Consider the following 27773-nt stretch of genomic DNA (forward strand, 5'->3'; position numbering starts at 1 on the left):
CAATAACAAAAGCATATATAAAGCATATAAAAAACATATATAAAAAGTAGTTATCATGAATCATGCGTAAACTAAGAACGTAACAGTGGAGTATCTATACATACATACTATACTATATTATATAGTATACATGTGTACTATAAATTGTTATGACTAAAATGCAATTCTAGTGCTGTAACAAGCTATAAGTCTGTTTAAAATACTATCTAAGTCTACATAAAGTGCTATCTAAGGGGCTAGGCTAGGGCAAGTGCACCACACACTGGTGAAGGTCTACAAGGCGGCAAGGGTATGGGACCCCCCCTAACTAACCTAGTTAGTTACAGTTGGTTGAATCGTCAAAACTCCTGCATTTGATCATCCATTTATTCCATTAGATTATTAGACCATAGACCATTTTATGATTTTATCCAGAATGAAAACGTTCTCTGAGGTGTACAGAGTTGGTGTACATTTCCCATAATAGCCTATAGCCACTATGTTTTAGTTATTACATAACTAAATATGCTACTGGCTGTATTCTTCTTGGAAAAATATAAAAAGATACTCCTATGGAACGGCTGCCTATATTATTTTACTTATATTGACCAATTTAATATCATTTCATACATTTTATTTGTACTCGTGAAAGTTTATAATAGTTAGAGAAATTCAAAGTTTCCAGCAAACTGGACAGTTGGACTGAATTATACCGTAGTGTGGTACGAGGCGTCAAAAAAATAGCTCCCGTAGGATTTTTGTGCCAAAATAGATTTTTTTGCAGATCTTGGTTAAAACTATGATGATGGGGTTCAAATGTAACCTGACTCCGCCAGATGGGACAGCAGAGTAGCAGGAGGGAGGGAACCCAGTGTACTCTCTGCTGTCCCATCTGGCGGAGTCAGGTTAGTTCAGATGTGCTTCTGTTTTTCGCCAAAGTTTTTATGCGTGTTGTTTCAGTCATAAGCGCAGGTCCGTTTAGTTGTGCTTCACGTTCCACAGCCGTCTGCCTTGACTTCTGTGTGCGCTGACTGTGGTGGGCACGCTGTGGGCTAGCCCCTCCCGCCCCTCACTGGTGCGAAATCCTGTGCAGTACTTAGTTTAGACAGTACTTGGTTTAGACTAGTAATTTGGTTAGACCAGTCATTAGTTCTACAACTACAACCTATCTCAAACCCTCACCCTAAACCTAACCTCCCACGGGGCAGCACACCTAAACCTAACCTTAAACTAAACTAAGTATGCACCCTGTGAAATCGGGTAGGAAAAACGTGGAAGCGTCTCTGACGCACAGTTGTGTCGTCTGACATATTGTAGTCCATGGTCCAGGACACAGTGTGGCTCACTCGGGTCAGAGCCATAGAGTAAGACAGAGTTACGCAAACTCTGTTCACTTCATGGGGCTTCAGTCCAATGGCGGCTCTTCTACATAGACTTCTATTGAGAATGGGGACAACAAATAGGGACAAAGTCCTGGACCGGAAGTAGGCAGAAAAGCATTGGACCCAGGCGGCAACAGCCCAGCTTTATTGATCTTAAATCCCTTTATTTTAGATTGTTTTGTAGTAATCGTACAACATAAACATTACAGAGACTTTAGTTGTTACTGTACAATACTTTAAAACAGTTGTCATGTTGCACACATGCCAAAAAATTGCTTTTATTTGCGCCACCCTCGTTGAAAACAATGTATTTCCAACTCCAGCTTGGCTCGGTTCAGGCTGCATGAACAGCACTCGAGCACTTGGTTTCTGCCCCCTCAATATCGTAACGTTCTATTAGATGGCTCTGCCTCAGGATATATAGCCCAGCAGGGTTGGCCAGATGGTGTGGAGAAAGCACCTGAAAGGTCAGAAAACCAAACCTAGCACAAAAGTGACACAACTAGTTTGTGTGGTGTAAACCCTTTTAACCCATTCTGGACGGGAACCCTTTTTGGTGTTTTAAGCATTCTGTTATACTTTAGCTATTGAAAAATAGCAGATCTACAAGCTCGTAGCGCGGCTAGATCTGCTATTTTGTGAACATGCACCTTAAATCTTTGAATATTATATTCTTTCAGAGTGAACGTTTTTAAACTCAAATCTTTGCTTCTGGGGGGGTCTGTAGCATACTGTAGCATAGGGCATTCACTTCTAGTCATTTTTACTAGTTGACTAGTTGCCTAGTTCACTAGTCGACTAGTTGTTTAACTACCTATTATGTAAAAAAAATAAAATAAATTAAAAAAATAAACTTTTTTTTTTTTTTTTTGGAAATACATATTTGTACATTGAAACACTGTGTACATGGTGACTATAACTATAATCTACCTGATATTGAGGCCTACAAAATCGGGAAAAAAATTACTTTTTTTTATTTATTTTTTGTCAACTAGTAAACTAGTCGACTAGTTGCTTAATGCCCTACTGTAGCAAACACTTGTATTTTTCTGTACTGTAACTAGGTTGTATTTCTGCACAGCTGGTAAAACCGGCCTCATACTGTAGGACATCTCGTCCTGGACTCAAGTATTTTTAGACAAAGGTCTGATCCAGACTGTAATTTAATTTTGTACCAGAACTTACTATTAACCACATGAACCCCAGGCCAGCATCCTATTTCTTGCGTTTCAATATTGTTATTAAACAGAAAAAGACATGGACAATAAATACATGAACTTATGACACATGGACACAACATACAGTATGTTCTCAGAGGGCTTAGATCAAGATCTATAAGACATTCATCAACCATAAACAAAAAGTATATGCAAATCATAAAATACATATGCCAAAGGGGCATAAGGACAAAAAGTATATGCAAATCATAAAATACATATGCCAAAGGGGCATAAGGACAAAAAGTATATGCAAATCATAAAATACATATGCCAAAGGGGCATAAGGACAAAAAGTATATGCAAATCATAAAATACATATGCCAAAGGGGCATAAGGACAAAAAGTATATGCAAATCATAAAATACATATGCCAAAGGGGCATAAGGACAAAAAGTATATGCAAATCATAAAATACATATGCCAAAGGGGCATAAGGACAAAAAGTATAAGCAAATCATAAAATACATATGGCAAAGGGGCATAAGGACAAAAAGTATAAGCAAATCATAAAATACATATGCCAAAGACAACTAGTCGACTAGTAAACTAGGCAACTAGTCAACTAGTAAAAATGACTATAAGTGAATGCCCTAATCCATAGTACATTAGCAGCCTTTTTGTATCCACTACCTCTGTGTGAAAGAAAGCCTGTGAGTTGAGCCGATCTGTTGAGCCCTGGTCCAAACATCGCTGCCATGTGTCAAAAATGCTAATCTATAGCCAGACACTACACTAAAATGTATTTTTAAGGCAAGACATACGGTAGGTGACCTGCCAGATGGCAGAAGCTTGTTTCACTCTTGCTTCACAAACTATTGTGAACTTGTGAACTCAATACCGCGCGCATCTGGCCGAGTCAGGTTAAGAAAAGGGCAATGCAATATGGCAACTCTTGATTAGGCAGTCACTCGGCACCCCCCCCGAGTGCCGCTCGTAGCGAGCTTGTAAATCTGCTATTTTTCAATAGCTAAAGTATAACATAATCCTTGAAACACCAAAAGGAGTTCCCATCCAGAATGGGTTAACGCATTTTGGGCGGGAACCCCTTTCAGTGTTTTAAGCATTATGTTATAATTTAGCTAATGAAAAATAGCAGATCTACAAGCTCATAGGTCTTGTAGGTCTGCTATTTTTGAAAAATCGTGAAAATGTGCCTCAAATCTTTGAATATATATTTCAGAGCGAACATTTTGGACTAAAATATTTGCTTCTGGGGGGTCCCTGGAACTACATATTTTGAGATGGGGGTCCGTGGTCCAATAGAGATAATTCTGGGGGTCCTTGACATGAAAAAGGTTGAGCACCACTGACATAGAAACATAGGTTTTTCAGAAAAATGTTAGGATTTAGAAGACTTTTTTTTTTAGTCGACCTCAGTCCAGAATGGGTTCAACACTAGTTAGTGCTGGAAACAGGCTGTTGTCCATCCATGCTTCTCTGGTCACATTGGATCCTACTTGAGCTGGATTAGGACCTGGATTATGCCACAGATTCTTTCCTTTTTTGCATGTGTGTGTGTGGGCGTGCACATATACTGTAGTGTAGCATATACTCATATGGCTCCATGATGCCTGTCCCTGTGACCCCTCTATAAGGGTTGTTTATAGGCTTACATGGAAGTCATCGGTTTGTCGGGCCCTATGCAGTGAAATGTGTAGGACCGTTTGAGGATTACGTGTAAAAGCATTAGAGTACCGTGCGTGCCTATGCATTATATTGAGAGCTTTGATCATAATGCTCAAGATGCTTTTTAACTCTGTGATATTGGTTCAGCGTTAAGGACAAATTATAGTAGCCGCCACACTAGTGCCATATGACGTAAATGTCATCAGCAGCTCATGTCCGCGCGGCGCAGCGGGGACGTTTGTATGCATTCCAGATGTGTATGACTTCTCATACTTTATGTGCGGACCAGTATGCTGACTGTATGCATTTGAGGAGAGGTTGAGTGAGGACATCCATCATCATTGCCCCCTCCTGTATTATGACAACAAAAAAGGACTTGAAATTTAACTTTTGCAGAGAATAAACATAAAAAATGCACAAAAATAATTTAACGAAGATGGAGTAAAACCAGGACAGTAAGTATAGGATGAATTACTTTGGATAAAAACCTCCAGGAACCGGTACTTTGTTGTGAAACAGATGATGCTGATTTAACAACAAACTCGTGGCGATTCTGTGACCTGAATGTTTTTGTCACTTACTCCCCTTTTCTTCATGTTCTCCCCGCCTTCACAATCTGTTTTCCTCTCTCTTAATATTGCCTCTCCATGTTCGTTGACCTCCCCTTGCAGCTGCCATAGTGTCTGGCGATGACAGCCTCCTTCTGACCCCAGGGAGGATGAGCCAGCGCCAGGGGAAGGAGCGGGAGAAGGAGAGGGAGAAGGAGAAGGAGAAAGAAGGAGGGAAGGAGAGGGAGAAGGAGAAGGAGAAGGAAAAGGACGGGGGCCTCCACACTCCCATCAGGGATCACCTCAGTAGCCCCTCCCCGCTCACCCCAGGGAACCCGCTCACCCCAGGGATCAGCTACAGCCACGGTAATAGTTGTCTTCCAATTGTACGTTTTATTTTAACGGGTGCAATGTTTTCATGTGTTCGATTCCCATCATGTGTGAGAGAGAGAGCAGGATTTCCTGACTCAAGTTCTCGCAGCCTCGGTTAACTTGATTGATTGATTGATTCTTTATTTAATTGTCATGCTTCCGAAGAAGCCCAGCCCATATGGACACTTACAGGACACTTTTTACAGTTTACATAAACAATGACAATAAACCGACATGACAGTTGGCAAACAATGATCAAGTCAATACCAAACTGACTAATACACTCCAGATCCTTACAGGGCAGATTACATAATATACAACATAAATTAAAATACCATAAAATAAAATACACCGTTAGGCCTGTGACAGGAGACACATGTACCTACTTGAAGACCCTCTAAGGCAAAGAAAGGCCTCCTCTGGCGGTCTACTGGTGTTCTCAGACATGTTCACCAGACAGTGGCCTTGTGGTTAGAGTGTCCGCCCTGAAACTGGGAGGTCGGGGTTCGATCCCCGGCCAGGTCATACCAAAGACTGTAAAAATGGGACCCAATGCCTCCCTGCTTGGCACTCAGCATCAAAGGGTTGGATTTGGGGGATGGGTCAAATGCGGAGAACAAATTTCACTGCGGTAACGTGTGTGACAAATCTTATGACTTTTTTTGAACTCCGATGGTGGGCTTTTTGACCCATGTGGGATTTGCTCAGTTGCATGTGCAAAATGGAGATCGTGCAAATGCATTGGGCTAATTTGGGGAAATATTGAACATTTTTAAGTGAAAAGTCATTGATCCTGAGTCCCTGAACACACAGCTGTGCACAAACAGAATTTACACAGATCTCATCTAGTCCCTCTTAAATCTCCTTCCTTTGTGTACTGTACAGCAGTGGTTCCCAAAGTGGGGTCCGGGGACCCCCAGGGGTCCTTGAGGCAGTTCCAGGGGGTCCCCAGCTAAATGATAGTTTGGAACCAAATGGACCCTTATAGGTCTGTAACTCTGAGAGTTAAATTAACATTGATTTTACAATATAAATTGGGGGTCCCAGAGATAGAAATACCATTAAATGGGGGTCCGGCGTAGACTAATGCATATCAAACCGGGGGTCCTTGAAATTAAACAGGGTTGAGAATCACCGCTAGAGCCGTAAAATCTCTTCTCTTATGGGGGTCTCTGGCATATCTCTTCAAATGGGGGTCCGCGGGGCGGGCTAATAAATGTCAATTTGGGGGTCCTTGACATGAAAACGTTTGGAAACCACTGTCTGCTATTCAGGGTCAAATTGTGGTGTTCTTTTCAGATTTTTCCAGATGTTCTTGTGCTGTATTACAGACAGCACATTATTTTGAACTTTGTGCAGTTTTATAATTTCCTCACCTGACAGATGGTATGGTAGCAAAAAGCCTGGCATGCTCTATATCCCACACAGTGTGTTTGGTTCCTAATAGCTCCTTGTCTTGACTTGTTGAGTCCTCGCTGCTATATATGATCATCTGGTTTCCACTGTTAGCCAGAACCAGTTCAATAGACACATGCTGAGACATGTGATGAATATGAGCCCCGGTCAGCTGGCCATGCAACATCATAGCTTTAACCCATTTTGATTCTAAAAATGTCTTCTACATCCTGACAGTTTTCTGAAAAAGCTATGTTTCTATGTCAGTGGTTCTTCGATTTTTCAAAAATAGCAGACCTACAAGCTCGTAGCGCGCCACTCGGTGGCGCGCTATGAGCTTGTAGATCTGCTATTTTTCAATAGCTAAAGCATAACATAATGCTAACACCAAAAGGGGTTCCCGCCCAAAATGGGTTAATACTCATTTATGCCCTTTTAGTTTTAGTTGTTTTTGGTGAGGAACATTGTTTTGTGACCATGTATGATCTAGGCTTTAACATTTAAAATATGTTAGAGGGGGCACGGTGCCTTTGCCCCTGTTAAGTGTTGACTTTATGCCATATGTAGTCCTGAAGAAAGCAAGGATGTTACAGAGACACTGGAGATGGAGTCACTTGGAGGGGGGAGGGAGGGAAGAGGGGTGAAAAAAAAATCCTAGGAACTGCACTTGTGTCCTATGTATGCAAAGAAATGCTGTTATTGTACTGCTTTTTCCAAATAAAATAAATATTATAAAAATAAATAAATAGAGGGGGCACGGTGGCACAGTCGGTAGTGCCGTCACCTCACAGCTAGAAGGTCCTGGGTTCGATATCCCCGCTGGGGACGCTGTGGGCGCTGGGTGGCGTGTTCTCTCCTCCGCATCATCAGGGCCTTTCTGTGTGGAGTTTGCATGTTCTTCCCGTGTCCCCTAGGGTAGGTACCCTCACAAAAAAACATTGTCAGGTGAAAATAAGCAGCTTGAACTCCTCATGCATAGAAGGAAGCATGAGGTCCCCCCCAGGTTGGCAGAGGAAGTGTAGCGCCCAGGATTACTTTAGATAATTGACACTGGGTGAAAAAATTGGTTGCAAAATCGTGGGATATAAATATTTTAAAATATATATATATATATATATATATATATATATATATATATATATATATATATATATATATATATATATATATATATATATATATATATATGTGTTAATGCAAAGCATTAACATAATGGTGGATGAGGTGGATGGCTGGATGCTGCTTTCTAAGCACCTGTTTCATTATGTCAATAAGAATGAGAGAACTATAGAAGCTCTATATGTGCTTCTCTTAGTGACATTCTGCTATGATGTTACACTGCCCTCTTGAGGTTGTTCTGCTAAGTGACATGTGCTTTTAAACCCATTTAGACCTGAGACCAGATTCTACAAATGTCTTCTAAATCATAGCAAAAATAGCAGATGTACAAGCTCGTGGCGCTATGAGCTTGTAGATCTGCTATTTTTCAACAGGTAAAGTTTATGGTTCTTTTTTTTTAATAATATTTATTTTATTTGGAAAAAGCAGTACAATAACAGCATTTCTATGCATACATAGGACACAAGTGCAGTTCCCAGGATTTTTTTTTCTCACCCCTCTTCCCTCCCTCCCCCCTCCAAGTGACTCCATCTCCAGTGTCTCTGTAACATCCTTGCTTTCTTCAGGACTACATATGGCATCAAGTCAACACTTAACAGGGGCAAAGGGCAATATCGCTTCAGAGTGTACATTTCAGAAGGAGAAAAAGAAGAAAGAGTGGGCAGACAAAAGAAAGTTTATGGTTCTAAGTAATGGTTAAAGTGGTTAAAAGCTATAAGGCTACAGCCACTGCGGCCTCAGGTCTAAATGGGTTAAGAGCATTCTAAAGCTGAACAGTGTGAATCTGGGGTCGGTATAACCCGTTGTCTGTCTTGGGTTAGGGTTAAAGCTGAACAGTGAATCTGGGGTCGGTATAACGTTGTCTGTCCTAAAGCTGAACAGGGTGAATCTGGGGTCGGTAGAACCCGTTGTCTGTCCTAAAGCTGAACAGGGTGAATCTGGGGTCGGTAGAACCCGTTGTCTGTCCTAAAGCTGAACAGGGTGAATCTGGGGTCGGTATAACCTGTTGTCTGTCCTAAAGCTGAACAGGGTGAATCTGGGGTCGGTAGAACCCTTTGTCTGTCCTAAAGCTGAACAGTGTGAATCTGGGGTCGGTAGAACCCGTTGTCTGTCCTAAAGCTGAACAGTGTGAATCTGGGGTCGGTAGAACCCGTTGTCTGTTCTAAAGCTGAACAGTGTGAATCTGGGGTCGGTAGAACCCGTTGTCTGTCCTAAAGCTGAACAGGGTGAATCTGGGGTCGGTAGAACCCGTTGTCTGTCCTAAAGCTGAACAGGGTGAATCTGGGGTCGGTAGAACCCGTTGTCTGTCCTAAAGTTGAACAGGGTGAATCTGGGGTCGGTAGAACCCGTTGTCTGTCCTAAAGCTGAACAGGGTGAATCTGGGGTCGGTAGAACCCGTTGTCTGTCCTAAAGCTGAACAGGGTGAATCTGGGGTCGGTAGAACCCGTTGTCTGTCCTAAAGCTGAACAGGGTGAATCTGGGGTCGGTATAACCTGTTGTCTGTCCTAAAGCTGAACAGGGTGAATCTGGGGTCGGTATAACCCGTAGTCTGTCCTAAAGCTGAACAGTGTGAATCTGGGGTCGGTAGAACCCGTTGTCTGTCCTAAAGCTGAACAGGGTGAATCTGGGGTCGGTAGAACCCGTTGTCTGTCCTGTTTTACATTCTTGATTCAAGGTTCAAGGTTCAAGGTCTTTATTAATGTCCCAGAAGGGCAATTGTGTTACCAGCAACAGTAGTGGTTTCCGACATACAAACAATACAAAACAATACAGGACAACAACAGACAAGAGACACCATGGCATGAACGGTTGCATCTATTGCAGGTAGAAGAATAAGAGATAAAAAAGAAAAAGAAAAAAAGTGCTTAAGATATAATATATAAAGTGCCGCATAAAGTGCATATTTCAGCATCATCGTCATCACATTACATGATTACTGGCAGTACATTCTTGATGCACATTGTATCACATCTTGTTCATCTAGTCAGATCTTCTTGTCTGATGAGTATAATATGACGACTAGACAGTGATATGCACAGCTTCAGAAATTGATTAATACCTCACTCTTTATTTTTGGAGACTCTAATACGCACACAAATTGTGTTCCAGCACGCTATATTTTTTTTTCCCGATTTTGCAGCCCATTTTTTTACCCTGTGTCAATTATCTAATGTAATCCAGGGCGCTACACCTACTCTGCCAACCTGGGGGGCAGCGGACTGACCTCATGCTTCCTTCTATGCATGAGGAGTCCAAGCTGCTTCTTTTCACCTGACAGGGGAGAGTTTTCCTGGTTGGACGTAGCTTTACTTTACTTTACTTTATTTGTTTATTTGGACAGGACAATGCATATTAATGGACGTCACATGGACGTAAATACACCGGATATAGCACAGTTGCTAATTTTCATCCGCAGTCCTCACAAGAAACACAAAAAGGGTGGTGTTTTGAGGTGCAGTCAGTAAGTGGAGGGCCTTCATGAAGGGTGGTGTTTTGAGGTGCAGTCAGTAAGTGGAGGGCTTCATGAAGGGTGGTGTTTTGAGGTGCAGTCAGTCAGTCAGTGGAGGGCCTTCATGAAGGGTGGTGTTTTGAGGTGCAGTCAGTCAGTAAGTGGAGGGCCTTCATGAAGGGTGGTGTTTTGAGGTGCAGTCAGTAAGTGGAGGGCTTCATGAAGGGTGGTGTTTTGAGGTGCAGTCAGTAAGTGGAGGGCCTTCATGAAGGGTGGTGTTTTGAGGTGCAGTCAGTAAGTGGAGGGCCTTCATGAAGGGTGGTGTTTTGAGGTGCAGTCAGTAAGTGGAGGGCTTCATGAAGGGTGGTGTTTTGAGGTGCAGTCAGTCAGTCAGTGGAGGGCCTTCATGAAGGGTGGTGTTTTGAGGTGCAGTCAGTCACTGGAGGGCCTTCATGAAGGGTGGTGTTTTGAGGTGCGGTCAGTCAGTAAGTGGAGGGCCTTCATGAAGGGTGGTGTTTTGAGGTGCAGTCAGTCAGTAAGTGGAGGGCCTTCATGAAGGGTGGTGTTTTGAGGTGCAGTCAGTCAGTAAGTGGAGGGCCTTCATGAAGGGTGGTGTTTTGAGGTGCAGTCAGTAAGTGGAGGGCCTTCATGAAGGGTGGTGTTTTGAGGTGCAGTCAGTAAGTGGAGGGCCTTCATGAAGGGTGGTGTTTTGAGGTGCAGTCAGTCACTGGAGGGCCTGCATGAAGGGTGGTGTTTTGAGGTGCAGTCAGTCACTGGAGGGCCTTCATGAAGGGTGGTGTTTTGAGGTGCAGTCAGTAAGTGGAGGGCCTTCATGAAAGGTGGTGTTTTGAGGTGCAGTCAGTCACTGGAGGGCCTTCATGAAGGGTGGTGTTTTGAGGTGCAGTCAGTCAGTAAGTGGAGGGCCTTCATGAAGGGTGGTGTTTTGAGGTGCAGTCAGTCAGTGGAGGGCCTTCATGAAGGGTGGTGTTTTGAGGTGCAGTCAGTCAGTGGAGGGCCTTCATGAAGGGTGGTGTTGTAAGTGGAGGGCCTTCATGAAGGGTGGTGTTTTGAGGTGCAGTCAGTCAGTGGAGGGCCTTCATGAAGGGTGGTGTTTTGAAGTGCAGTCAAGGGTGTGTGCAGGAGTTGAACGTCACAACAATTTAGAGGAGGTTGAGATTGCATTCTGGGATCAGATCAGCTCTCGGGGGGGCTTAAGTGGACATGCCAGCAGTCCAGCAGGGAGGGCGTCGCAGTAGACAAGCCTGCTGATGACTGATGCTTACTTCCCTGGCGAGGAAGGGGCTGGATGTGGTTGGAATAGGATGGGTGATTGCTGCTGCAATGTCTGCCTTTAGGCACTAGAGGGAGTCGGCATATCACAAAGGACTGTGACATATGCCAGCTCGTTCACCACAAACACACATGAACACTACTGTAAGTGCCTTTTGAAACTTGACAAAGGAAACTCCACCTGCCTGAAGGTTTGATTTAGCTGCCAGGGGCAGGTGGGCAACCCTTAGTGTTTTATTTACCTGCCAGGGGCAGGTGGGCAACCCTTAGTGTTTTATTTACCTGCCAGGGGCAGGTGGGCAACCCTTAGTGTTTTATTTAGCTGCCAGGGGCAGGTGGGTAACCCTTTAGTGTTTTATTTAGCTGCCAGGGGCAGGTGGGCAACCCTTAGTGTTTTATTTAGCTGCCAGGGGCAGGTGGGCAACCCTTAGTGTTTTATTTAGCTGCCAGGGGCACGTGGGAAACCCTTAGGGTTGTATTTAGCTGCAGGGGCAGGTGGGCAACCCTTAGTGTTTTATTTAGCTGCCAGGGGCAGGTGGGTAACCCTTAGTGTTTTATTTAGCTGCCAGGGGCAGGTGGGTAACCCTTAGTGTTTTATTTAGCTGCCAGGGGCAGGTGGGCAACCCTTAGTGTTTTATTTACCTGCCAGGGGCAGGTGGGCAACCCTTAGTGTTTTATTTAGCTGCCAGGGGCAGGTGGGCAACCCTTAGTGTTTTATTTACCTGCCAGGGGCAGGTGGGCAACCCTTAGTGTTTTATTTAGCTGTCAGGGGCAGGTGGGCAACCCTTAGTGTTTTATTTAGCTGCCAGGGGCAGGTGGGCAACCCTTAGTGTTTTTATTTAGCTGCAGGGGCAGGTGGGCAACCCTTAGGGTTTTATTTAGCTGCCAGGGGCAGGTGGGCAACCCTTAGTGTTTTATTTAGCTGCCAGGGGCAGGTGGGCAACCCTTAGTGTTTTATTTAGCTGCCAGGGGCAGGTGGGCAACCCTTAGTGTTTTATTTAGCTGCCAGGGCAGGTGGGCAACCCTTAGTGTTTTATTTAGCTGCCAGGGGCAGGTAGGCAACCCTTAGTGTTTTATTTAGCTGCAGGGGCAGGTGGGCAACACTTAGTGTTTTATTTAGCTGCCAGGGGCAGGTGGGCAACCCTTAATGTTTTATTTAGCTGCCAGGGGCAGGTAGGCAACCCTTAGTGTTTTATTTAGCTGCAGGGGCAGGTAGGCAACCCTTAGTGTTTTATTTAGCTGCAGGGGCAGGTAGGCAACCCTTAGTGTTGTATTTAGCTGCCAGGGGCAGGTGGGCAACACTTAGTGTTTTATTTAGCTGCCAGGGGCAGGTGGGCAACACTTAGTGTTTTATTTAGCTGCAGGGGCAGGTAGGCAACCCTTAGTGTTTTATTTAGCTGCCAGGGGCAGGTGGGCAACCCTTAGTGTTTTTATTTAGCTGCAGGGGCAGGTGGGCAACCCTTAGGGTTTTATTTAGCTGCCAGGGGCAGGTGGGCAACCCTTAGTGTTTTATTTAGCTGCCAGGGGCAGGTGGGCAACCCTTAGTGTTTTATTTAGCTGCCAGGGGCAGTGGGCAACCCTTAGTGTTTTATTTAGCTGCCAGGGGCAGGTGGGCAACCCTTAATGTTTTATTTACCTGCCAGGGGCAGGTGGGCAACCCTTAGTGTTTTATTTAGCTGCCAGGGGCAGGTGGGCAACCCTTAATGTTTTATTTACCTGCCAGGGGCAGGTGGGCAACCCTTAGTGTTTTATTTACCTGCCAGGGGCAGGTGGGCAACCCTTAGTGTTTTATTTAGCTGCCAGGGGCAGGTGGGCAACCCTTAATGTTTTATTTACCTGCCAGGGGCAGGTGGGCAACCCTTAGTGTTTTATTTAGCTGCCAGGGGCAGGTGGGCAACCCTTAATGTTTTATTTACCTGCCAGGGGCAGGTGGGCAACCCTTAGTGTTTTATTTACCTGCCAGGGGCAGGTGGGCAACCCTTAGTGTTTTATTTAGCTGCCAGGGGCAGGTGGGCAACCCTTAATGTTTTATTTACCTGCCAGGGGCAGGTGGGCAACCCTTAGGGTTTTATTTAGCTGCCAGGGGCAGGTAGGCAACCCTTAGTGTTTTATTTAGCTGCCAGGGGCAGGTGGGCAACCCTTAGTGTTTTATTTAGCTGCCAGGGGCAGGTGGGCAACCCTTAGGGTCAACCCCTGTAGTTTTTGTTTTTAAAAGAGAGAGTATTGAATGATGCAACTCACAATTTAGCATTGTGTGCGTGCTCATTAAAGGACCACTTCACCACTTTTCAACCTATCTTCATATAATAGGTCCTCACTAATAATCATGAAAAAATGGTGCAATTTTTTTATACTATGTCTGTGTCTCATAGGAGGGCTGTGGGCAGTTCAGAAACCGTCTTCCAGTGACATCATCGATGGGGAATACAAGCTAATAAAAACTGCAGGCTTTCTAGTCCTGAAAAGTTGCAATGCGAAAATGGAAGCCATCGTTCTCACGATAATGAAAATCTAAATATTTTTGTAAAAAAATCTTGTTTAAAAAAAAAAAATCTGCCTAATGATGAGGTCACTGGAAGACGGTTTCTAAACTGCCCACAGCCGTCCTATGAGACACAGACTGAGTAGAAAAAATCGTGCCATTTTTTCATGATTATTAGTGAGGACCTATTATATGAAGATAGGTTGAAAAGTGGTGAAGTGGTCCTTTAAATGCAGTGTGATGACTAAAAAGCAAGAGGATTCTGTAGCATGTTATTGTGCAACAGGCTTACAGATATGTACTGCCTGCTCTCACCTTGCTATAACAGTTCAGACCATACTGCTGCATGTGTTCAGATAATGGTTAACCAAACCGTCTGAAAGGAGAGAGCATGATCAATTCTCTTGTAGGCACGGCACTCGAAAGGCCTTGAGGTCTGTCTGTATCCATGGCAACCTGCTACCTACCTCAGGAAGCCCTTTGTATAGTGGGCGATGGTGATGAACAATAGTGTAACCACCTTGGTAATTTATTTATTCACTGGCCAATGTGATAATATCACTGTAGATGGATGGATGGATGGATGGATGGATAGATTTTATTATCGACAAGGGAACATGTTGTTTCTCTCAATGCATACATTCAAGACAAGACTATACATAAATATACACCACAATTTCTGTCTTTGACACTTAAGGTGGCCTTACACTAGCCAATAATCGGGATTTTTTTAACGCTCTAGGGGTGCCCGACTCAATCGATCTGCTCGGGGCCGCTCAAAGTGCGATCGGGATCGGCCCGATCAACATCAAGAATGTTTGATATTTGCTATGCCCCGCTCCGATTATCCTGTAGTGTGTGGTGCTATCAGATTTCAGATTGAAAAAAATCGGCTAGTGTAAGGCCACCTTTAGTCTTGTTTTCTTTCTTTCTTTGTAGCTACTGCACCTGTTGGTTGGGGTATAGTGATTGTACCTTGTTGTTTGTTTTGAAAAAGTTAGCCACCCATGTTTAATCTTTGTCCCACATGACCTCTCTTGCATGCACGCACACACGCGCGTGCGCGCGCGCGCGCACACACACACACACACACACACACACACACACACACACACTAGGGCACATTGAACGCAAACAATACTCAATAGTTTGAAGCATAGAAACCATAATGTCGGGTGTGTCTGTCAATCACATATAGCATGTCTAGGCGTACAATTGGCATATTTTATATGAGAATTTCCAAAGCACTTTAGCCTTGACGGCTTTTAATCAACTGTCCCTCATGTACCGTGACTTTTGTCATATCCTCGATTGGTTATAACTTGTGTTATTACTTTTCAAATAAACTGAACTATGAGCTCAACTAACCTCATGGTCTTCTCCCCAGGTAGAGGGAGAAGTGGGATGGGAGGGGCCAGGGGGTAAATGGGAGGGGCCAGGGGGTAAAGCAGGAGAGAGAGAGCAGGTGGGACCAGCATGGATTTAGGCTCAGCCTCTGGGATTAAGCCCTCTCAACCAGTAGGCTTGATGACACTGGCCTGGGGCGGGGGCGGTCTATCTTCAGCTTCTACCAATGCCAATTGAGTGTTCCTTCCCCCCTCCCAACGCTGTCCTCCAATGGCTGGCAGGGCAACGGGGGAATGCCTGAGAGAGCGGGCTTGGTACTGTTGTTCTTCAGATAACGTAATGTCGGTGGAAATAAGGACAGCATGATGGAGGATGAGTGCCGGTCTGCAAGGCCAGAGCCTCTGGCTTGGCTGAGCCCATACAATGTGGTTGTAAAGCCTTAGTGATTTATTTTACTAAAGCCACTTCACTTTGGACTCTTTTTTTCCTTCCTCTGTACACATCATAGCTTTAAGGAAACCGAGGTACAGTATGTAGTTGTATTAGACGACAAGGTATAGCTTATTGTATGTGCTGCTAGCTTTAGAGCTGTAGAACAGAGCTGATGCCCCCCACCACCCCCTTTGCACATAGAATATTACCTACATTATTATCCCTAACCTTAGCCCTACATCTTGAATCCATGTCTGTGTTAGAAATATAGACCTTTATCGATCCCACGAGGGAAATTCAGTTGTCATGCTTAGCTAACAGTTTGTGTGCTATGTTGTGCGTGCGTGTGTGTGTGTGTGTGTGTGTGTGTGTGTGTGTGTGTGTGTGTGTGTGTGTGTGTGTGTGTGTGTGTGTGTGTGTGTGTGTGTGTGTGTGTGTGTGTGTGTGTGTGTGTGTGTGTGTGTGTGTGTGTGTGTGTGTGTGTGTGTGTGTGTGTGTGTCTGTCTCTGAGGATAGAATGAATTTAAAACCAATGCAAAACAAGAGTCAGGCTTTCAATTGCTACATTATGAGAATGGAGGACATACATTTCCCAGTGTGTCACTCGGGAGCCGTGTCGCGTGAGGAAGATGCTTGTAGGCTCTTTTGTTCAAGAGTTAATCCCAGGCTTATAGTGTCGTCTTGTGGTCTTTATGCAAGACGGAGATGTTTGTCTGCACCCCAGGCGCGCGCGCGCACACACACACACACACACACACACACACACACACACACACACACACACACTTGTGAGTATTGTTTTGGCTGGATTTCAGCTAGTTAATTATCACAAGGTCGGTCCATAACACTGTGGTCTCATGTCCCTGTCATGTGAAACAGATACCTTAAGTAGATTCATTATGGCTTAACCATTCCCTGGCTATGGTTTAGATTACAATCTACAATTTTAGGCATTTATTAGGCACTTATACGGAGCGGATTATAGAGTGGCGTGAATCCTAACCGCTACCCTGGCTTAAAAGGACAATTCCACTGTCATTCTTCATTCTCTAAACTTGTTTCAAAGTCATGTGTTGTAGTAGTAGAACGTCTCCTCTGATGGACACGATGACAACAACTCAGGGATGTTGCAAAAGGCTCAGAGGACTGACCTAAATGTACTATTTATTCCTGTACAATTATGGCTTTCTCTTCATTCTGCGAGTTCCATCTTTCGCTACTTGGATCTCAGGTACACATCAGACTGAGCATCTCTGGGGAGGCTGAAGTGTCTTCAGCGGAGTAGCTCAGTCTTGGAGGGGTCAAGAGTTGGTTTCTTGAGGAGTGTGCCAGTGTGGTAAGGTAACTGATTTGTAACTGACTTTAAATGGCAGATTGGAAGCTAGCTGAAGCTAGCTGTGTTGGTAATGGGTGGTAATGAATTGGAGTAGATCGAGGAAGGAATGGGGATTGAACGTCGGATATCATCAACCTTGTTATCAAAGTAGGAGGCGAAGAACTTCCTTGGGTTAGACGAAAGAGGACTACATCTTAAAAAAGTTAGCAGTGGATGATGAGAGGGGGGAGGCCAAGAGGAGTGGATGTGGTGCCACTTCCTCTCAGCTGCTCTGAGACTTGTTTTCTCAGCTCAGTTAATCAAGGAGCTGGAGGACACAGGCATGCAAGCTTGGAGGAGGGAGGGCTGTGAACTTCAAAGACGGATGCAATGGTGGAGAGAGAGGAGGTTGGAATCATTGGAGGGAAGACGGGAGTGGATGGAAGACAAGAGAACAGAATGTTTTGGAGGCCTCAGGTTCCGTGTCAGTTCAAGTGTTAGGCCTGTCACAATGTTACAATTTTCAACGGCAGATACACAATTGAATCGTTAATTGAATGCCGGTATAGAGGGTATGCACCGCGTGACATCATCATCAAACCCGGAAGTTATGCAGGAATGCCTACTGAGTGGCAAAAAACTACTTTCTGGCCTTGACAGACCATGCATCCAAACAGAATAGTCCTATCTGATTGCATTAAATAACATTAAACAATGTTAAACTCACTTTGCCTGTTTCTTTGCCACTCGATGTGCCATTCACTTTAAGCATGCGCATACCCTCTATATTTGAGCGACAATTAATTGTCAAGTGTCATAGACTCATAGTCATGACAGCCCTGGTCAAGTGGTGATAGATTCCATATTGTAAGTTTAGGTGGGAGGGTGCAGAGAGATGGAGAATGTTACAAAGGCTGTTCAGAGAAATCAAGGGCAGTAACAGAGGTTGGAGGAGGAGCAGATACATTACCGTCTCTATGAGTTGGAAGTACTATGTACAGTACTCCAACACTGTTCAGGTACTGCCTGAAGGTCAACATGCACATGGGGCTCTATTTTCGTCACCGCTAAACCCCTTATCCCTAAACTTCTTTGCCTTTTTTTACTATTTTGAAAATCATTTTTGAATAGTTCAACTAGCCAATCCACATTGACACGTTGTGAGCTTGTAGACTGGCCATTTTTATCTATTCAAAAATGTTTTGCAAAATAGTAAAAAAAAAGGCAAAAAAGTTTAGGGATAAGGGGTTTAGCGGTGACGAAAATGGAGCCCTTACTCTCTTGAGTAAGCAGGCATGCTCTTTTAGCTCAGTGGCACTTGCGCGGGAGACCCAGATTCAAATCACTTGTGCGGGAGACCCAGGTTCAAATCACTTGCGCGGCAGACCCAGGTTCAAATCAATTGCGGGGGAGACCCTGGTTCAAATCACTTGCGGGGGAGACCCTGGTTCAAATCACTTGCGCGGGAGACCCAGGTTCAAATCACTTGTGCGGGAGACCCAGGTTCAAATCACTTGCACGGCAGACCCTGGTTCAAATCACTTGCGCGGGAGACCCTGGTTCAAATCACTTGCGGGGGAGACCCTGGTTCAAATCACTTGCACGGGAGACCCTGGTTCAAATCACGGGTAGGGCAGGAAAGTTATAGCCTGCCTGACACATTTTAATTTCGTTTCACAGGACATATTTTTTTAATGGTAGTACAGTACCTACGTCTGTTTGTTACGATAATGTTATTAACACGCTGATTGTGGATAGTTCAAGAGCAACTTGAAACCTGAGACGTCACCCGAGGCAAAGCAACCTGATCAGTAGTGTGGAAGTTACTTACTGTAGTCCTAACAAGTCACCTTGGTGTATCAGAGCCTTCATTGAGACGGCATGACATTCAAATGTGGAAACCTGGCTCCCCTAATGATCTCTTAATGATCCATGCCTGTGAGTGACTACCTGGGTTTGACCCAGTCTGGAGCTTACCCATTTGTAGCCTGGCTAATAAGCCAGACCGAATCAACCGTTGGCAAAAAAAAATTGCCTGCCGGCGGATTACGGTCTGGAGAGGCTCAATTGTACGCCCATTTCCTACACCAGAGAACTGGTGTGGCCAATCGGGACACGGTATGCAATATGGGCAGGCTTTGGTACAGTGACGTTCAATGCTTGAGACCTTTGACTGACAGTAGCTCTGACCAATTGCTTCAAAGAGAAAATGTTTGAACCCGCCCCCCGGGAAACAAGATCCATACACAGCATCTCCAGACTCAAATACCACATGACAGTGTGATTTGAGTCTGGCTTATTAGCCAGGCTAACCCATTTGGGCAGTACACTGGCACTTTGAACCAGTCTGGAGTTTACCCATTGGGCAGTACACTGGCACTTTGACCCAGTCTGGAGCTTACCCATGTGGGCAGTACACTGGCACTTTGACCCAGTCTGGAGCTTACCCATTTGGGCAGTACAATGGTACTTTGACCCAGTATGGAGCTTACCCATTTGGGCAGTACACTGACACTTTGACCCAGTCTGGAGCTTACCCATTTGGGCAGTACACTGGTACTTTGACCCAGTCTGGAGCTTACCCATTTGGGCAGTACACTGGCACTTTGACCCAGTCTGGAGCTTACCCATTTGGGCAGTACACTGGCACTTTGACCCAGTCTGGAGCTTACCCATTTGGGCAGTACACTGTCACTTTGACCCAGTCTGGAGCTTACCCATTTGGGCAGTACACTGGCACTTTGACCCAGTCTGGAGCTTACCCATTGGGCAGTACACTGGCACTTTGACCCAGTCTGGAGCTTACCCATTTGGGCAGTACACTGGCACTTTGACCCAGTCTGGAGCTTACCCATTTGGGCAGTACACTGGCACTTTGACCCAGTCTGGAGCTTACCCATTGGGCAGTACACTGGTACTTTGACCCAGTCTGGAGCTTACCCATTTGTAGCCTGGCTAATAAGCCAGACCGAATCAACCGTTGGCAAAAAAAAATTGCCTGCCGGCGGATTACGGTCTGGAGAGGCTCAATTGTACGCCCATTTCCTACACCAGAGAACTGGTGTGGCCAATCGGGACACGGTATGCAATATGGGCGGGCTTTGGTACAGTGACGTTCAATGCTTGAGACCTTTGACTGACAGTAGCTCTGACCAATTGCTTCAAAGAGAAAATGTTTGAACCCGCCCCCCCGGGAAACAAGATCCATACACAGCATCTCCAGACTCAAATACCACACGACAGTGTGATTTGAGTCTGGCTTATTAGCCAGGCTAACCCATTTGGGCAGTACACTGGCACTTTGAACCAGTCTGGAGTTTACCCATTGGGCAGTACACTGGCACTTTGACCCAGTCTGGAGCTTACCCATGTGGGCAGTACACTGGCACTTTGACCCAGTCTGGAGCTTACCCATTTGGGCAGTACACTGGTACTTTGACCCAGTCTGGAGCTTACCCATTTGGGCAGTACACTGACACTTTGACCCAGTCTGGAGCTTACCCATTTGGGCAGTACACTGGCACTTTGACCCAGTCTGGAGCTTACCCATTTGGGCATTACACTGGCACTTTGACCCAGTCTGGAGCTTACCCATTTGGGCAGTACACTGGCACTTTGACCCAGTCTGGAGCTTACCCATTTGGGCATTACACTGGCACTTTGACCCAGTCTGGAGCTTACCCATTTGGGCAGTATACTGGTACTTTGACCCAGTCTGGAGCTTACCCATTTGGGCAGTACACTGACACTTTGACCCAGTCTGGAGCTTACCCATTTGGGCAGTACACTGGTACTTTGACCCAGTCTGGAGCTTACCCATGTGGGCAGTACACTGACACTTTGACCCAGTCTGGAGCTTACCCATTTGGGCAGTACACTGGCACTTTGACCCAGTCTGGAGCTTACCCATTTGGGCAGTACACTGGCACTTTGACCCAGTCTGGAGCTTACCCATTTGGGCAGTACACTGGCACTTTGACCCAGTCTGGAGCTTACCCATTTGGGCAGTACACTGGCACTTTGACCCAGTCTGGAGCTTACCCATTTGGGCAGTACACTGGCACTTTGACCCAGTCTGGAGCTTACCCATTTGGGCATTACACTGGCACTTTGACCCAGTCTGGAGCTTACCCATTTGGGCAGTACACTGGCACTTTGACCCAGTCTGGAGCTTACCCATTGGGGCAGTACACTGGCACTTAATTCTAGTACCTGACACCCGCTTACCTGACCTGATGTACACAAGCCACAAATTGACACCTACTCACCTGATATACAAGCAAACACACACTCACCTGTACCACAATGTACATGAGATACAACTAGTGTTGCACACAGATGAGATGCTCAAATGACTTATGTCTGTCCAGTAAATGCTTTGTGCAAAGCTGGACTTCAAAACATTTCAATTTGTAAACCTGCACCAGATAAGAAGGGCTTTAGGAACCAAGAATCCATAATGCTACAGTATTAGCCTGGCTAATAAGCCAGACTAATATCACAGGCAGGCATTTTCACAGGCAGGCTGATTCGGTCTGGCTTATTAGCCAGGCTACTACAGTATAGCCTTGTTGCCTGGCTAACAAAATATGAATTATGCAGGCACTTTCTCAAGCATTCTTTTTGATTTATTTGCATTTTAAAGGGTCAGATTCTCAAGGAGGTCAACTGTAATTTGCCACTGAGGCCATGGAAAAGGTTAGCATTCTAGGGCTTCTTAAAAAGAGGGGGAATAACATTAACACCATGTAGTATTGGTGGCATATCCTGCCTGCTATATTAGCTCAAAGGTTAATTAACAGAGTCGCACTAAGCTGGTTAAAAATGACAAAGGTCATCGACAACGGATTTTTTTTCCTGGGTACGGCAACATTCCACAACAGTGTGTACATTCAGTGCTTGAGTTGTGTTATATATTTGACCTTCCAACGCAGCAACAGTGAGGTTAGGTTAGTCGAGAAATGGCACTGTTTGTCGACAAACACTCTTTGGTTGGGCTTCTCTAATTAGCCACAACGCAGGTTTACCTTACATGATGGTGTACAGTGCATATACACAGATGCTCATCGTGTTTTCAGAGTTAGTATTGCCTTAACCCATTCTGGGCGGGAACCCCTTTTGGTGTTTTACCCCCTCAGGCCGGGAACCCATTTTTGGGTTCTGTACAGTATGTACAGTATTCAAAAATGTAAAATATTTGATGCTGCTATATCAATATTTGAAGTTTTTCAGAAAACTTAGGTCAGGATTTAGAGGCGTTTTAGAATCGGTCTCAGGCCTAGGAATTTAATTTTCAAAATGTAGATGTGTATCTTGCTGCCATTGCCATTAATCTGAGTAGCGTCTTACTCCAGTGCCAGTGCAGAACTTTCCTTGTGCACGACGACAAGTAGGTTCATTCTGCCCACAGTGTGTGAATTATGCATCATGACACATCCTATTTCCCCTGTGATAATTTAAAACCTGTCTGACTGTGGCTGGCGCCGCAGAACATTAATCAGTTTGCTCAGGGAGATTGCGTGTTTCGTTTTCCACACAACAACTGCTGTCGACACCAGAGTGTTCTTAACCCGCTGTCGAGGTCATTACTGTTTACCACCATCCAAAAGGCCTGGGGCCAAGCCTTGGCATGGACGATTGATGGCACACCTTAATGGACGACATGACACCCTATAGTCACCTCTGGTGACAAACCAAAACAGCGTAAATATTGCAGCGCCTGGTCAGCCAACGTGGAAGCATAAACAAGGCAGGTCAGCTGAAAGAACTACCATTATGCCAGCAGACACTATGTGGTCAGATCAACAATAGCAGACTACCCGGGAGATTGGGTTTCAGAGATAAGTGCCAAAGCCAGGCCTGTATTCATTTACACACAGATAACCATTGGGCCCCCCCTGTGAATAGACTCTCCTGTCACCTGGAGTGGTGGTACAGACTTACAGTATATATATACTGTGTGTATATATACGGGCAATGTATTGTCACTCACTCTGCCCTTCATCCTGGCCCTCGGCAATACAGTGCCTGCCCTGCAGTAAAGATGACCCCACACTAATAATAACATAATATGTACGTTTTCCAATATAGCAATCTCCTGTCAAACTGCACTGTTTGTTTGTCACTAAATACAATTCTATATAGATTCCCTGAATGTATCATCATCATGATTATATCTGGAGTATATAGATATAGTCTGGAGCTCTCTGGTGGAGCTGTTTGCCCCCGCGACCCGACTACGGATAAGCGGTTGAAGATATGAACTCTTTTATCTTTTTCGTTTTCATTTTCTTCGCAATTTAGTAGTTGTTTACAATTTGCCGAATGCTCCTGTCTCCTTCTGACCCCTACTTGGAGGGTGTAGAGTCGACAACCGATATACACGGAGTCACCAGAAGCTTATTATTGTATTTATTTCTTTGCTGAGAGGGCATACTGCAATGCGTATGGAGAAACACAGCAACATGTAGGTGTCACTAGTTCAGTGATGGAGAACACCTTTTTCCCATGCCGGCTTCACGCCTGCAATCACGTTGGCCAATTGTGCTGATTGGAGTTAGCGGCCAAGACGAGACAATCAAACCCGTACCCCAGTCTCTATGGTGATCAAACCCATACCCCAGTCTCCACGGTGATCGGCACGTATTCTACCCCTGTCGCCACACCTGGAAGAGGTTCAGGTTTTTAGGTTATATTTGAATGTTTTCAGCAAAACAGAGCAAATCAATGCCCCGAGCACAAAGTATCATAATGAATAATTGGAATACATTTTGGAAACTTGCATGCACATGTTGTAAATTATAAAGAAATAATGCTCCGGTCAACAGTGTGACCTGTTGACAGGCAGCGTGTTGGTCTATAAGGAACCTGAGTATTGGTGAGATTTCATTCTATCCTCATTGGTTGTCTGTGTGTATTCCTTTGTGTGTGTGTGTGTGTGTATGGGTGAGGCCGTGAGTGTTCTCCCTACAGAAATTAATCAGTTACTTTTTGTCAGCAGCAGCAGCAGTCTTCGGAGGGTGAGATAGGATGTTAACTTGAAAGAGTAACTTACAAGAGAATAACTGAGTGACAGCAAGGGAAAGAGAGAGAGAGGATTGCGACAAACATGCAAGGCACACAGAGATGACAAGGTATACACAAAAGAGCTTGTGTAGTTGTGGAGAGAGACAGGGAGTGGGTGGGGCTCAGCTGATTTGTCAGTTAATAGTTGCAGGCGGTTCCATCTCAGCCAGACACACACACACACACACACACACACAGCAGGCAGGGAGAGAGAGAGGGAGGGAGAGAGAGAGAACAGTGTAAGGGAAGAAGTGTGTCGTGCTGGTTCACTGCCTGGAGTCTGAGCTACTCTGCTCTGCTGTGTGTGTGTGTGTGCGTGTGTGTGTGTGTGTGTGTGTGTGGCGGTTTTGCCGTGTGCTCGGATTGCTTGCTGCGGCTGCTACTTGGGGGGGGTGGACAGATTGGAGCGCTCCGCGACTCCCGGCGTCTCGGCCCGCCGCGACCCCTGCTCCTCCGCTCCGCTCCCCCGCCGCTCCACACACACGGCGCGGCCGCAGCCCCTCACCAGGGCTCTCCCGGCGCGGCCCCTCACCAGGGCTCTCCCGGCGCCGCAGCCCCTCACCATATATAGGGCTCTCCCGGCGCAGCCCCTCCTCACCAGGGCTCTCCCGCTGGCCGCCGGTCCCATGATGAAGGAGGAGGGTGTCCTCTGTCGGCGGCGTTTCTCCACATGCGGCACCGGGACCTCGTCCGTGGTGCGACCGCAGCATCCTGGCGGACGCAAGCTCATCCGTAACGCCTCGTTCGGGGGCTATAACGAGCTGTCGCCCATCTCGCTGCCAGGTGGGTTTGATAGATTTACTGTTCTGTGTGAAGACCGTGTTTCCACGGCTCTCTGTCCAACAGAGTAGAGTTAGACCCCTATTAGATCCTGTGTGAAGAGAGACCGTGTTCCTCTCTGTCCAACAGAGTAGAGTTAGATCCCTATTAGATCCTGTGTGAAGACCGTGTTCCTCTCTGTCCAACAGAGTAGAGTTAGATCCCTATTAGATCCTGTGTGAAGACTGTGTTCCTCTCTGTCCAACAGAGTAGAGTTAGATCCCTATTAGATCCTGTGTGAAGACCGTGTTCCTCTCTGTCCAACAGAGTAGAGTTAGATCCCCATTAGATCCTGTGTGAAGACCGTGTTCCTCTCTGTCCAACAGAGTAGAGTTAGACCCCTATTAGATCCTGTGTGAAGACTGTGTTCCTCTCTGTCCAACAGAGTAGAGTTAGATCCCTATTAGATCCTGTGTGAAGACCGTGTTCCTCTCTGTCCAACAGAGTAGAGTTAGATCCCCATTAGATCCTGTGTGAAGACCGTGTTCCTCTCTGTCCAACAGAGTAGAGTTAGACCCCTATTAGATCCTGTGTGAAGACCGTGTTCCTCTCTGTCCAACAGAGTAGAGTTAGATCCCCATTAGATCCTGTGTGAAGACCGTGTTCCGCGCCGCGGCTCTCTGTCCAACAGAGTAGAGTTAGATCCCCATTAGATCCTGTGTGAAGACCGTGTTCCTCTCTGTCCAACAGAGTAGAGTTAGACCCCTATAGATCCTGTGTGAAGACCGTGTTCCTCTCTGTCCAACAGAGTAGAGTTAGATCCCTATTAGATCCTGTGTGAAGACCGTGTTCCGCGGCTCTCTGTCCAACAGAGTAGAGTTAGATCCCGACCCTTAGTTTTACCTGGTGGACTCTAGACTTCATGTTTCGTAGCCATAGCTACTGTACGCTTGTTTATGTGAAAAGTAGAACTGTCGGTGACAGTAGTTGTTGATATGCCTTTTGAAGCTGTGAAGTTGTGCTTTGGAGAAACATTATCGGGACTGCTTTTATAGTGTTTGAAGTCATGTTACTTTCACTCTCATCTGGTTCGAAGTTGCTTGGAGGTAAAGCTTCATAGAAATCTCTATGACTTTGTCAGGCTTGCACAGAATTCACGCTGGAAGCGCTGTGGGAAGAATGGCCCAATTAGTCAACCCATTTAGACCTGAGGCTGATTCTAAAAACAATATCTTCTAAATCCTGACAGTTTTCTGAAAAACCTATGTTTCTCTGTCAGTGGTGCTCAACCTTTTCCATGTCAAGGACCCCCAGAATTATCTGTATTTGGCCGCCGACCCCCATCTGACAATTTGTTGTTCCAGGGACCTCCCCAGAAGCAAAGATTTGAGTTAAAAACGTTTGCTCTGAAATAATATATATTCAAAGATTTGCGCCACATTAGCAGATCTACAAGCTCTGGTTCTTGTTCGTCTCTCACTTCTGTGGTGTCGAGAGAGAGAGAGCATACAGTACAGTAAAGGAGTTATTCTCACTGGATCTATGCAAAAACAATTACTTAAAACAGAATCAATTATTCCCTGAATGCTTCCAGCTATAAGGTAATCAAAGCTGGTTCTGTTGCCAAATTGTTTCGGAGATGTTGAACCCTTATTGTATTTAATTTGTTGCCATTTGAAATCATTGTTTTTACCTAACAAAACACAAATAGTGAATGAATCCCACCTCAGTTTTGTCAATATGACAACAGGAAACTGTCTGATCAATGATCATGAAACTTAATGAATGTGTTATTATTCAGTTGTTAGTGCCTCTCACCTCCTCTGCTCCCCCCTGCGTTACCAGTGGTCCTTGAGGGGGTTCCAGGTGGTCCCCAGCTAAATGATGGACATGATTTTAACCACCATAGATCTTTAACTCTGGAGAGTGTAAAATGAAACCAAATGGACCCTTGGTTTAATTTTACCCTCTCAAGAGTTAAATTATTGTTAAACATCTGCATTACTTTATGTACAAGAAGTCTACACAATTAGAAAATGTATAATATTAATAATATTTTATTAATTAATAATTTATTTTCATCAACGTTTGCCTGTTATCTCTCCTAATGGTACCGACATCAATACAGCATGGAAATTAGTGGACAAAATCTCTTCCAACGACAACAAAATATGCTTAGTCTTTGGTCTGAGAGGCTAAATGTCATCAAATGGTGGTCCGTGCATGGCTCACATGCTGAATAAATGATGGGCCTTGATGTGAAATGGGTTGAAAACCACTGTTTATAGAGTAAAGTGCATGTTTTTTTTCTTTGTTTAACCCATTTTGACCTGAGATCAGATTCTAAAAATGTCTTCTACATCCTGACAGTTTTCTGAAAAAGCCATGTTTCTATGTCAGTCATTCTTCGATTTTTCAAAAATAGCAGACCTACAAGCTCGTAGCGCGCCACTCGGTGGCGCGCTATGAGCTTGTAGATCTGCTATTTTTCAATAGCTAAAGCATAACATAATGCTAACACCAAAAATGGCCTAAAATGGCTTAATGTCTTTTAGCCTTTCAGCTGACATACAGACTGTTTCATGTCTTTTAGCCTTTCAGCTGACATACAGACTGTTTCATGTCTTTTATCCTTTCAGCTGACATACAGACTGTTTCATGTCTTTTATCCTTCCAGCTGACATACAGACTGTTTCATGTCTTTTAGCCTTTCAGCTGACATGCAGACTGTTTCATGTCTTTTAGCCTTTCAGCTGACATACAGACTGTTTCATGTCTTTTAGCCTTTCAGCTGACATACAGACTGTTTCATGTCTTTTAGCCTTCCAGCTGACATACAGACTGTTTCATGTCTTTTAGCCTTCCAGCTGACATACAGACTGTTTCATGTCTTTTAGCCTTCCAGCTGACATACAGACTGTTTCATGTCTTTTAGCCTTCCAGCTGACATACAGACTGTTTCATGTCTTTTAGCCTTTCAGCTGACATACAGA

The 27773-nt window shown here is 45.0% G+C and overlaps 1 protein-coding gene across 1 annotated transcript in view; it reads left to right on the forward strand.

Moving 5' to 3' along the window:
• The window catches only part of LOC306916558 (oxysterol-binding protein-related protein 8-like), a 158109-nt gene that overhangs the window by 76839 nt on the left and 53497 nt on the right, over positions 1–27773 (forward strand). The window contains 1 exon segment of the mRNA XM_079494471.1: positions 4879–5121. Within this exon segment, the coding sequence (XP_079350597.1) occupies positions 4879–5121 (243 nt within the window).

This window comes from Electrona antarctica (genome assembly GCF_951216825.1).
Source record: "Electrona antarctica genome assembly, chromosome: 23".
In the NCBI taxonomy this organism is placed as follows: Eukaryota; Metazoa; Chordata; class Actinopteri; order Myctophiformes; family Myctophidae; genus Electrona; species Electrona antarctica.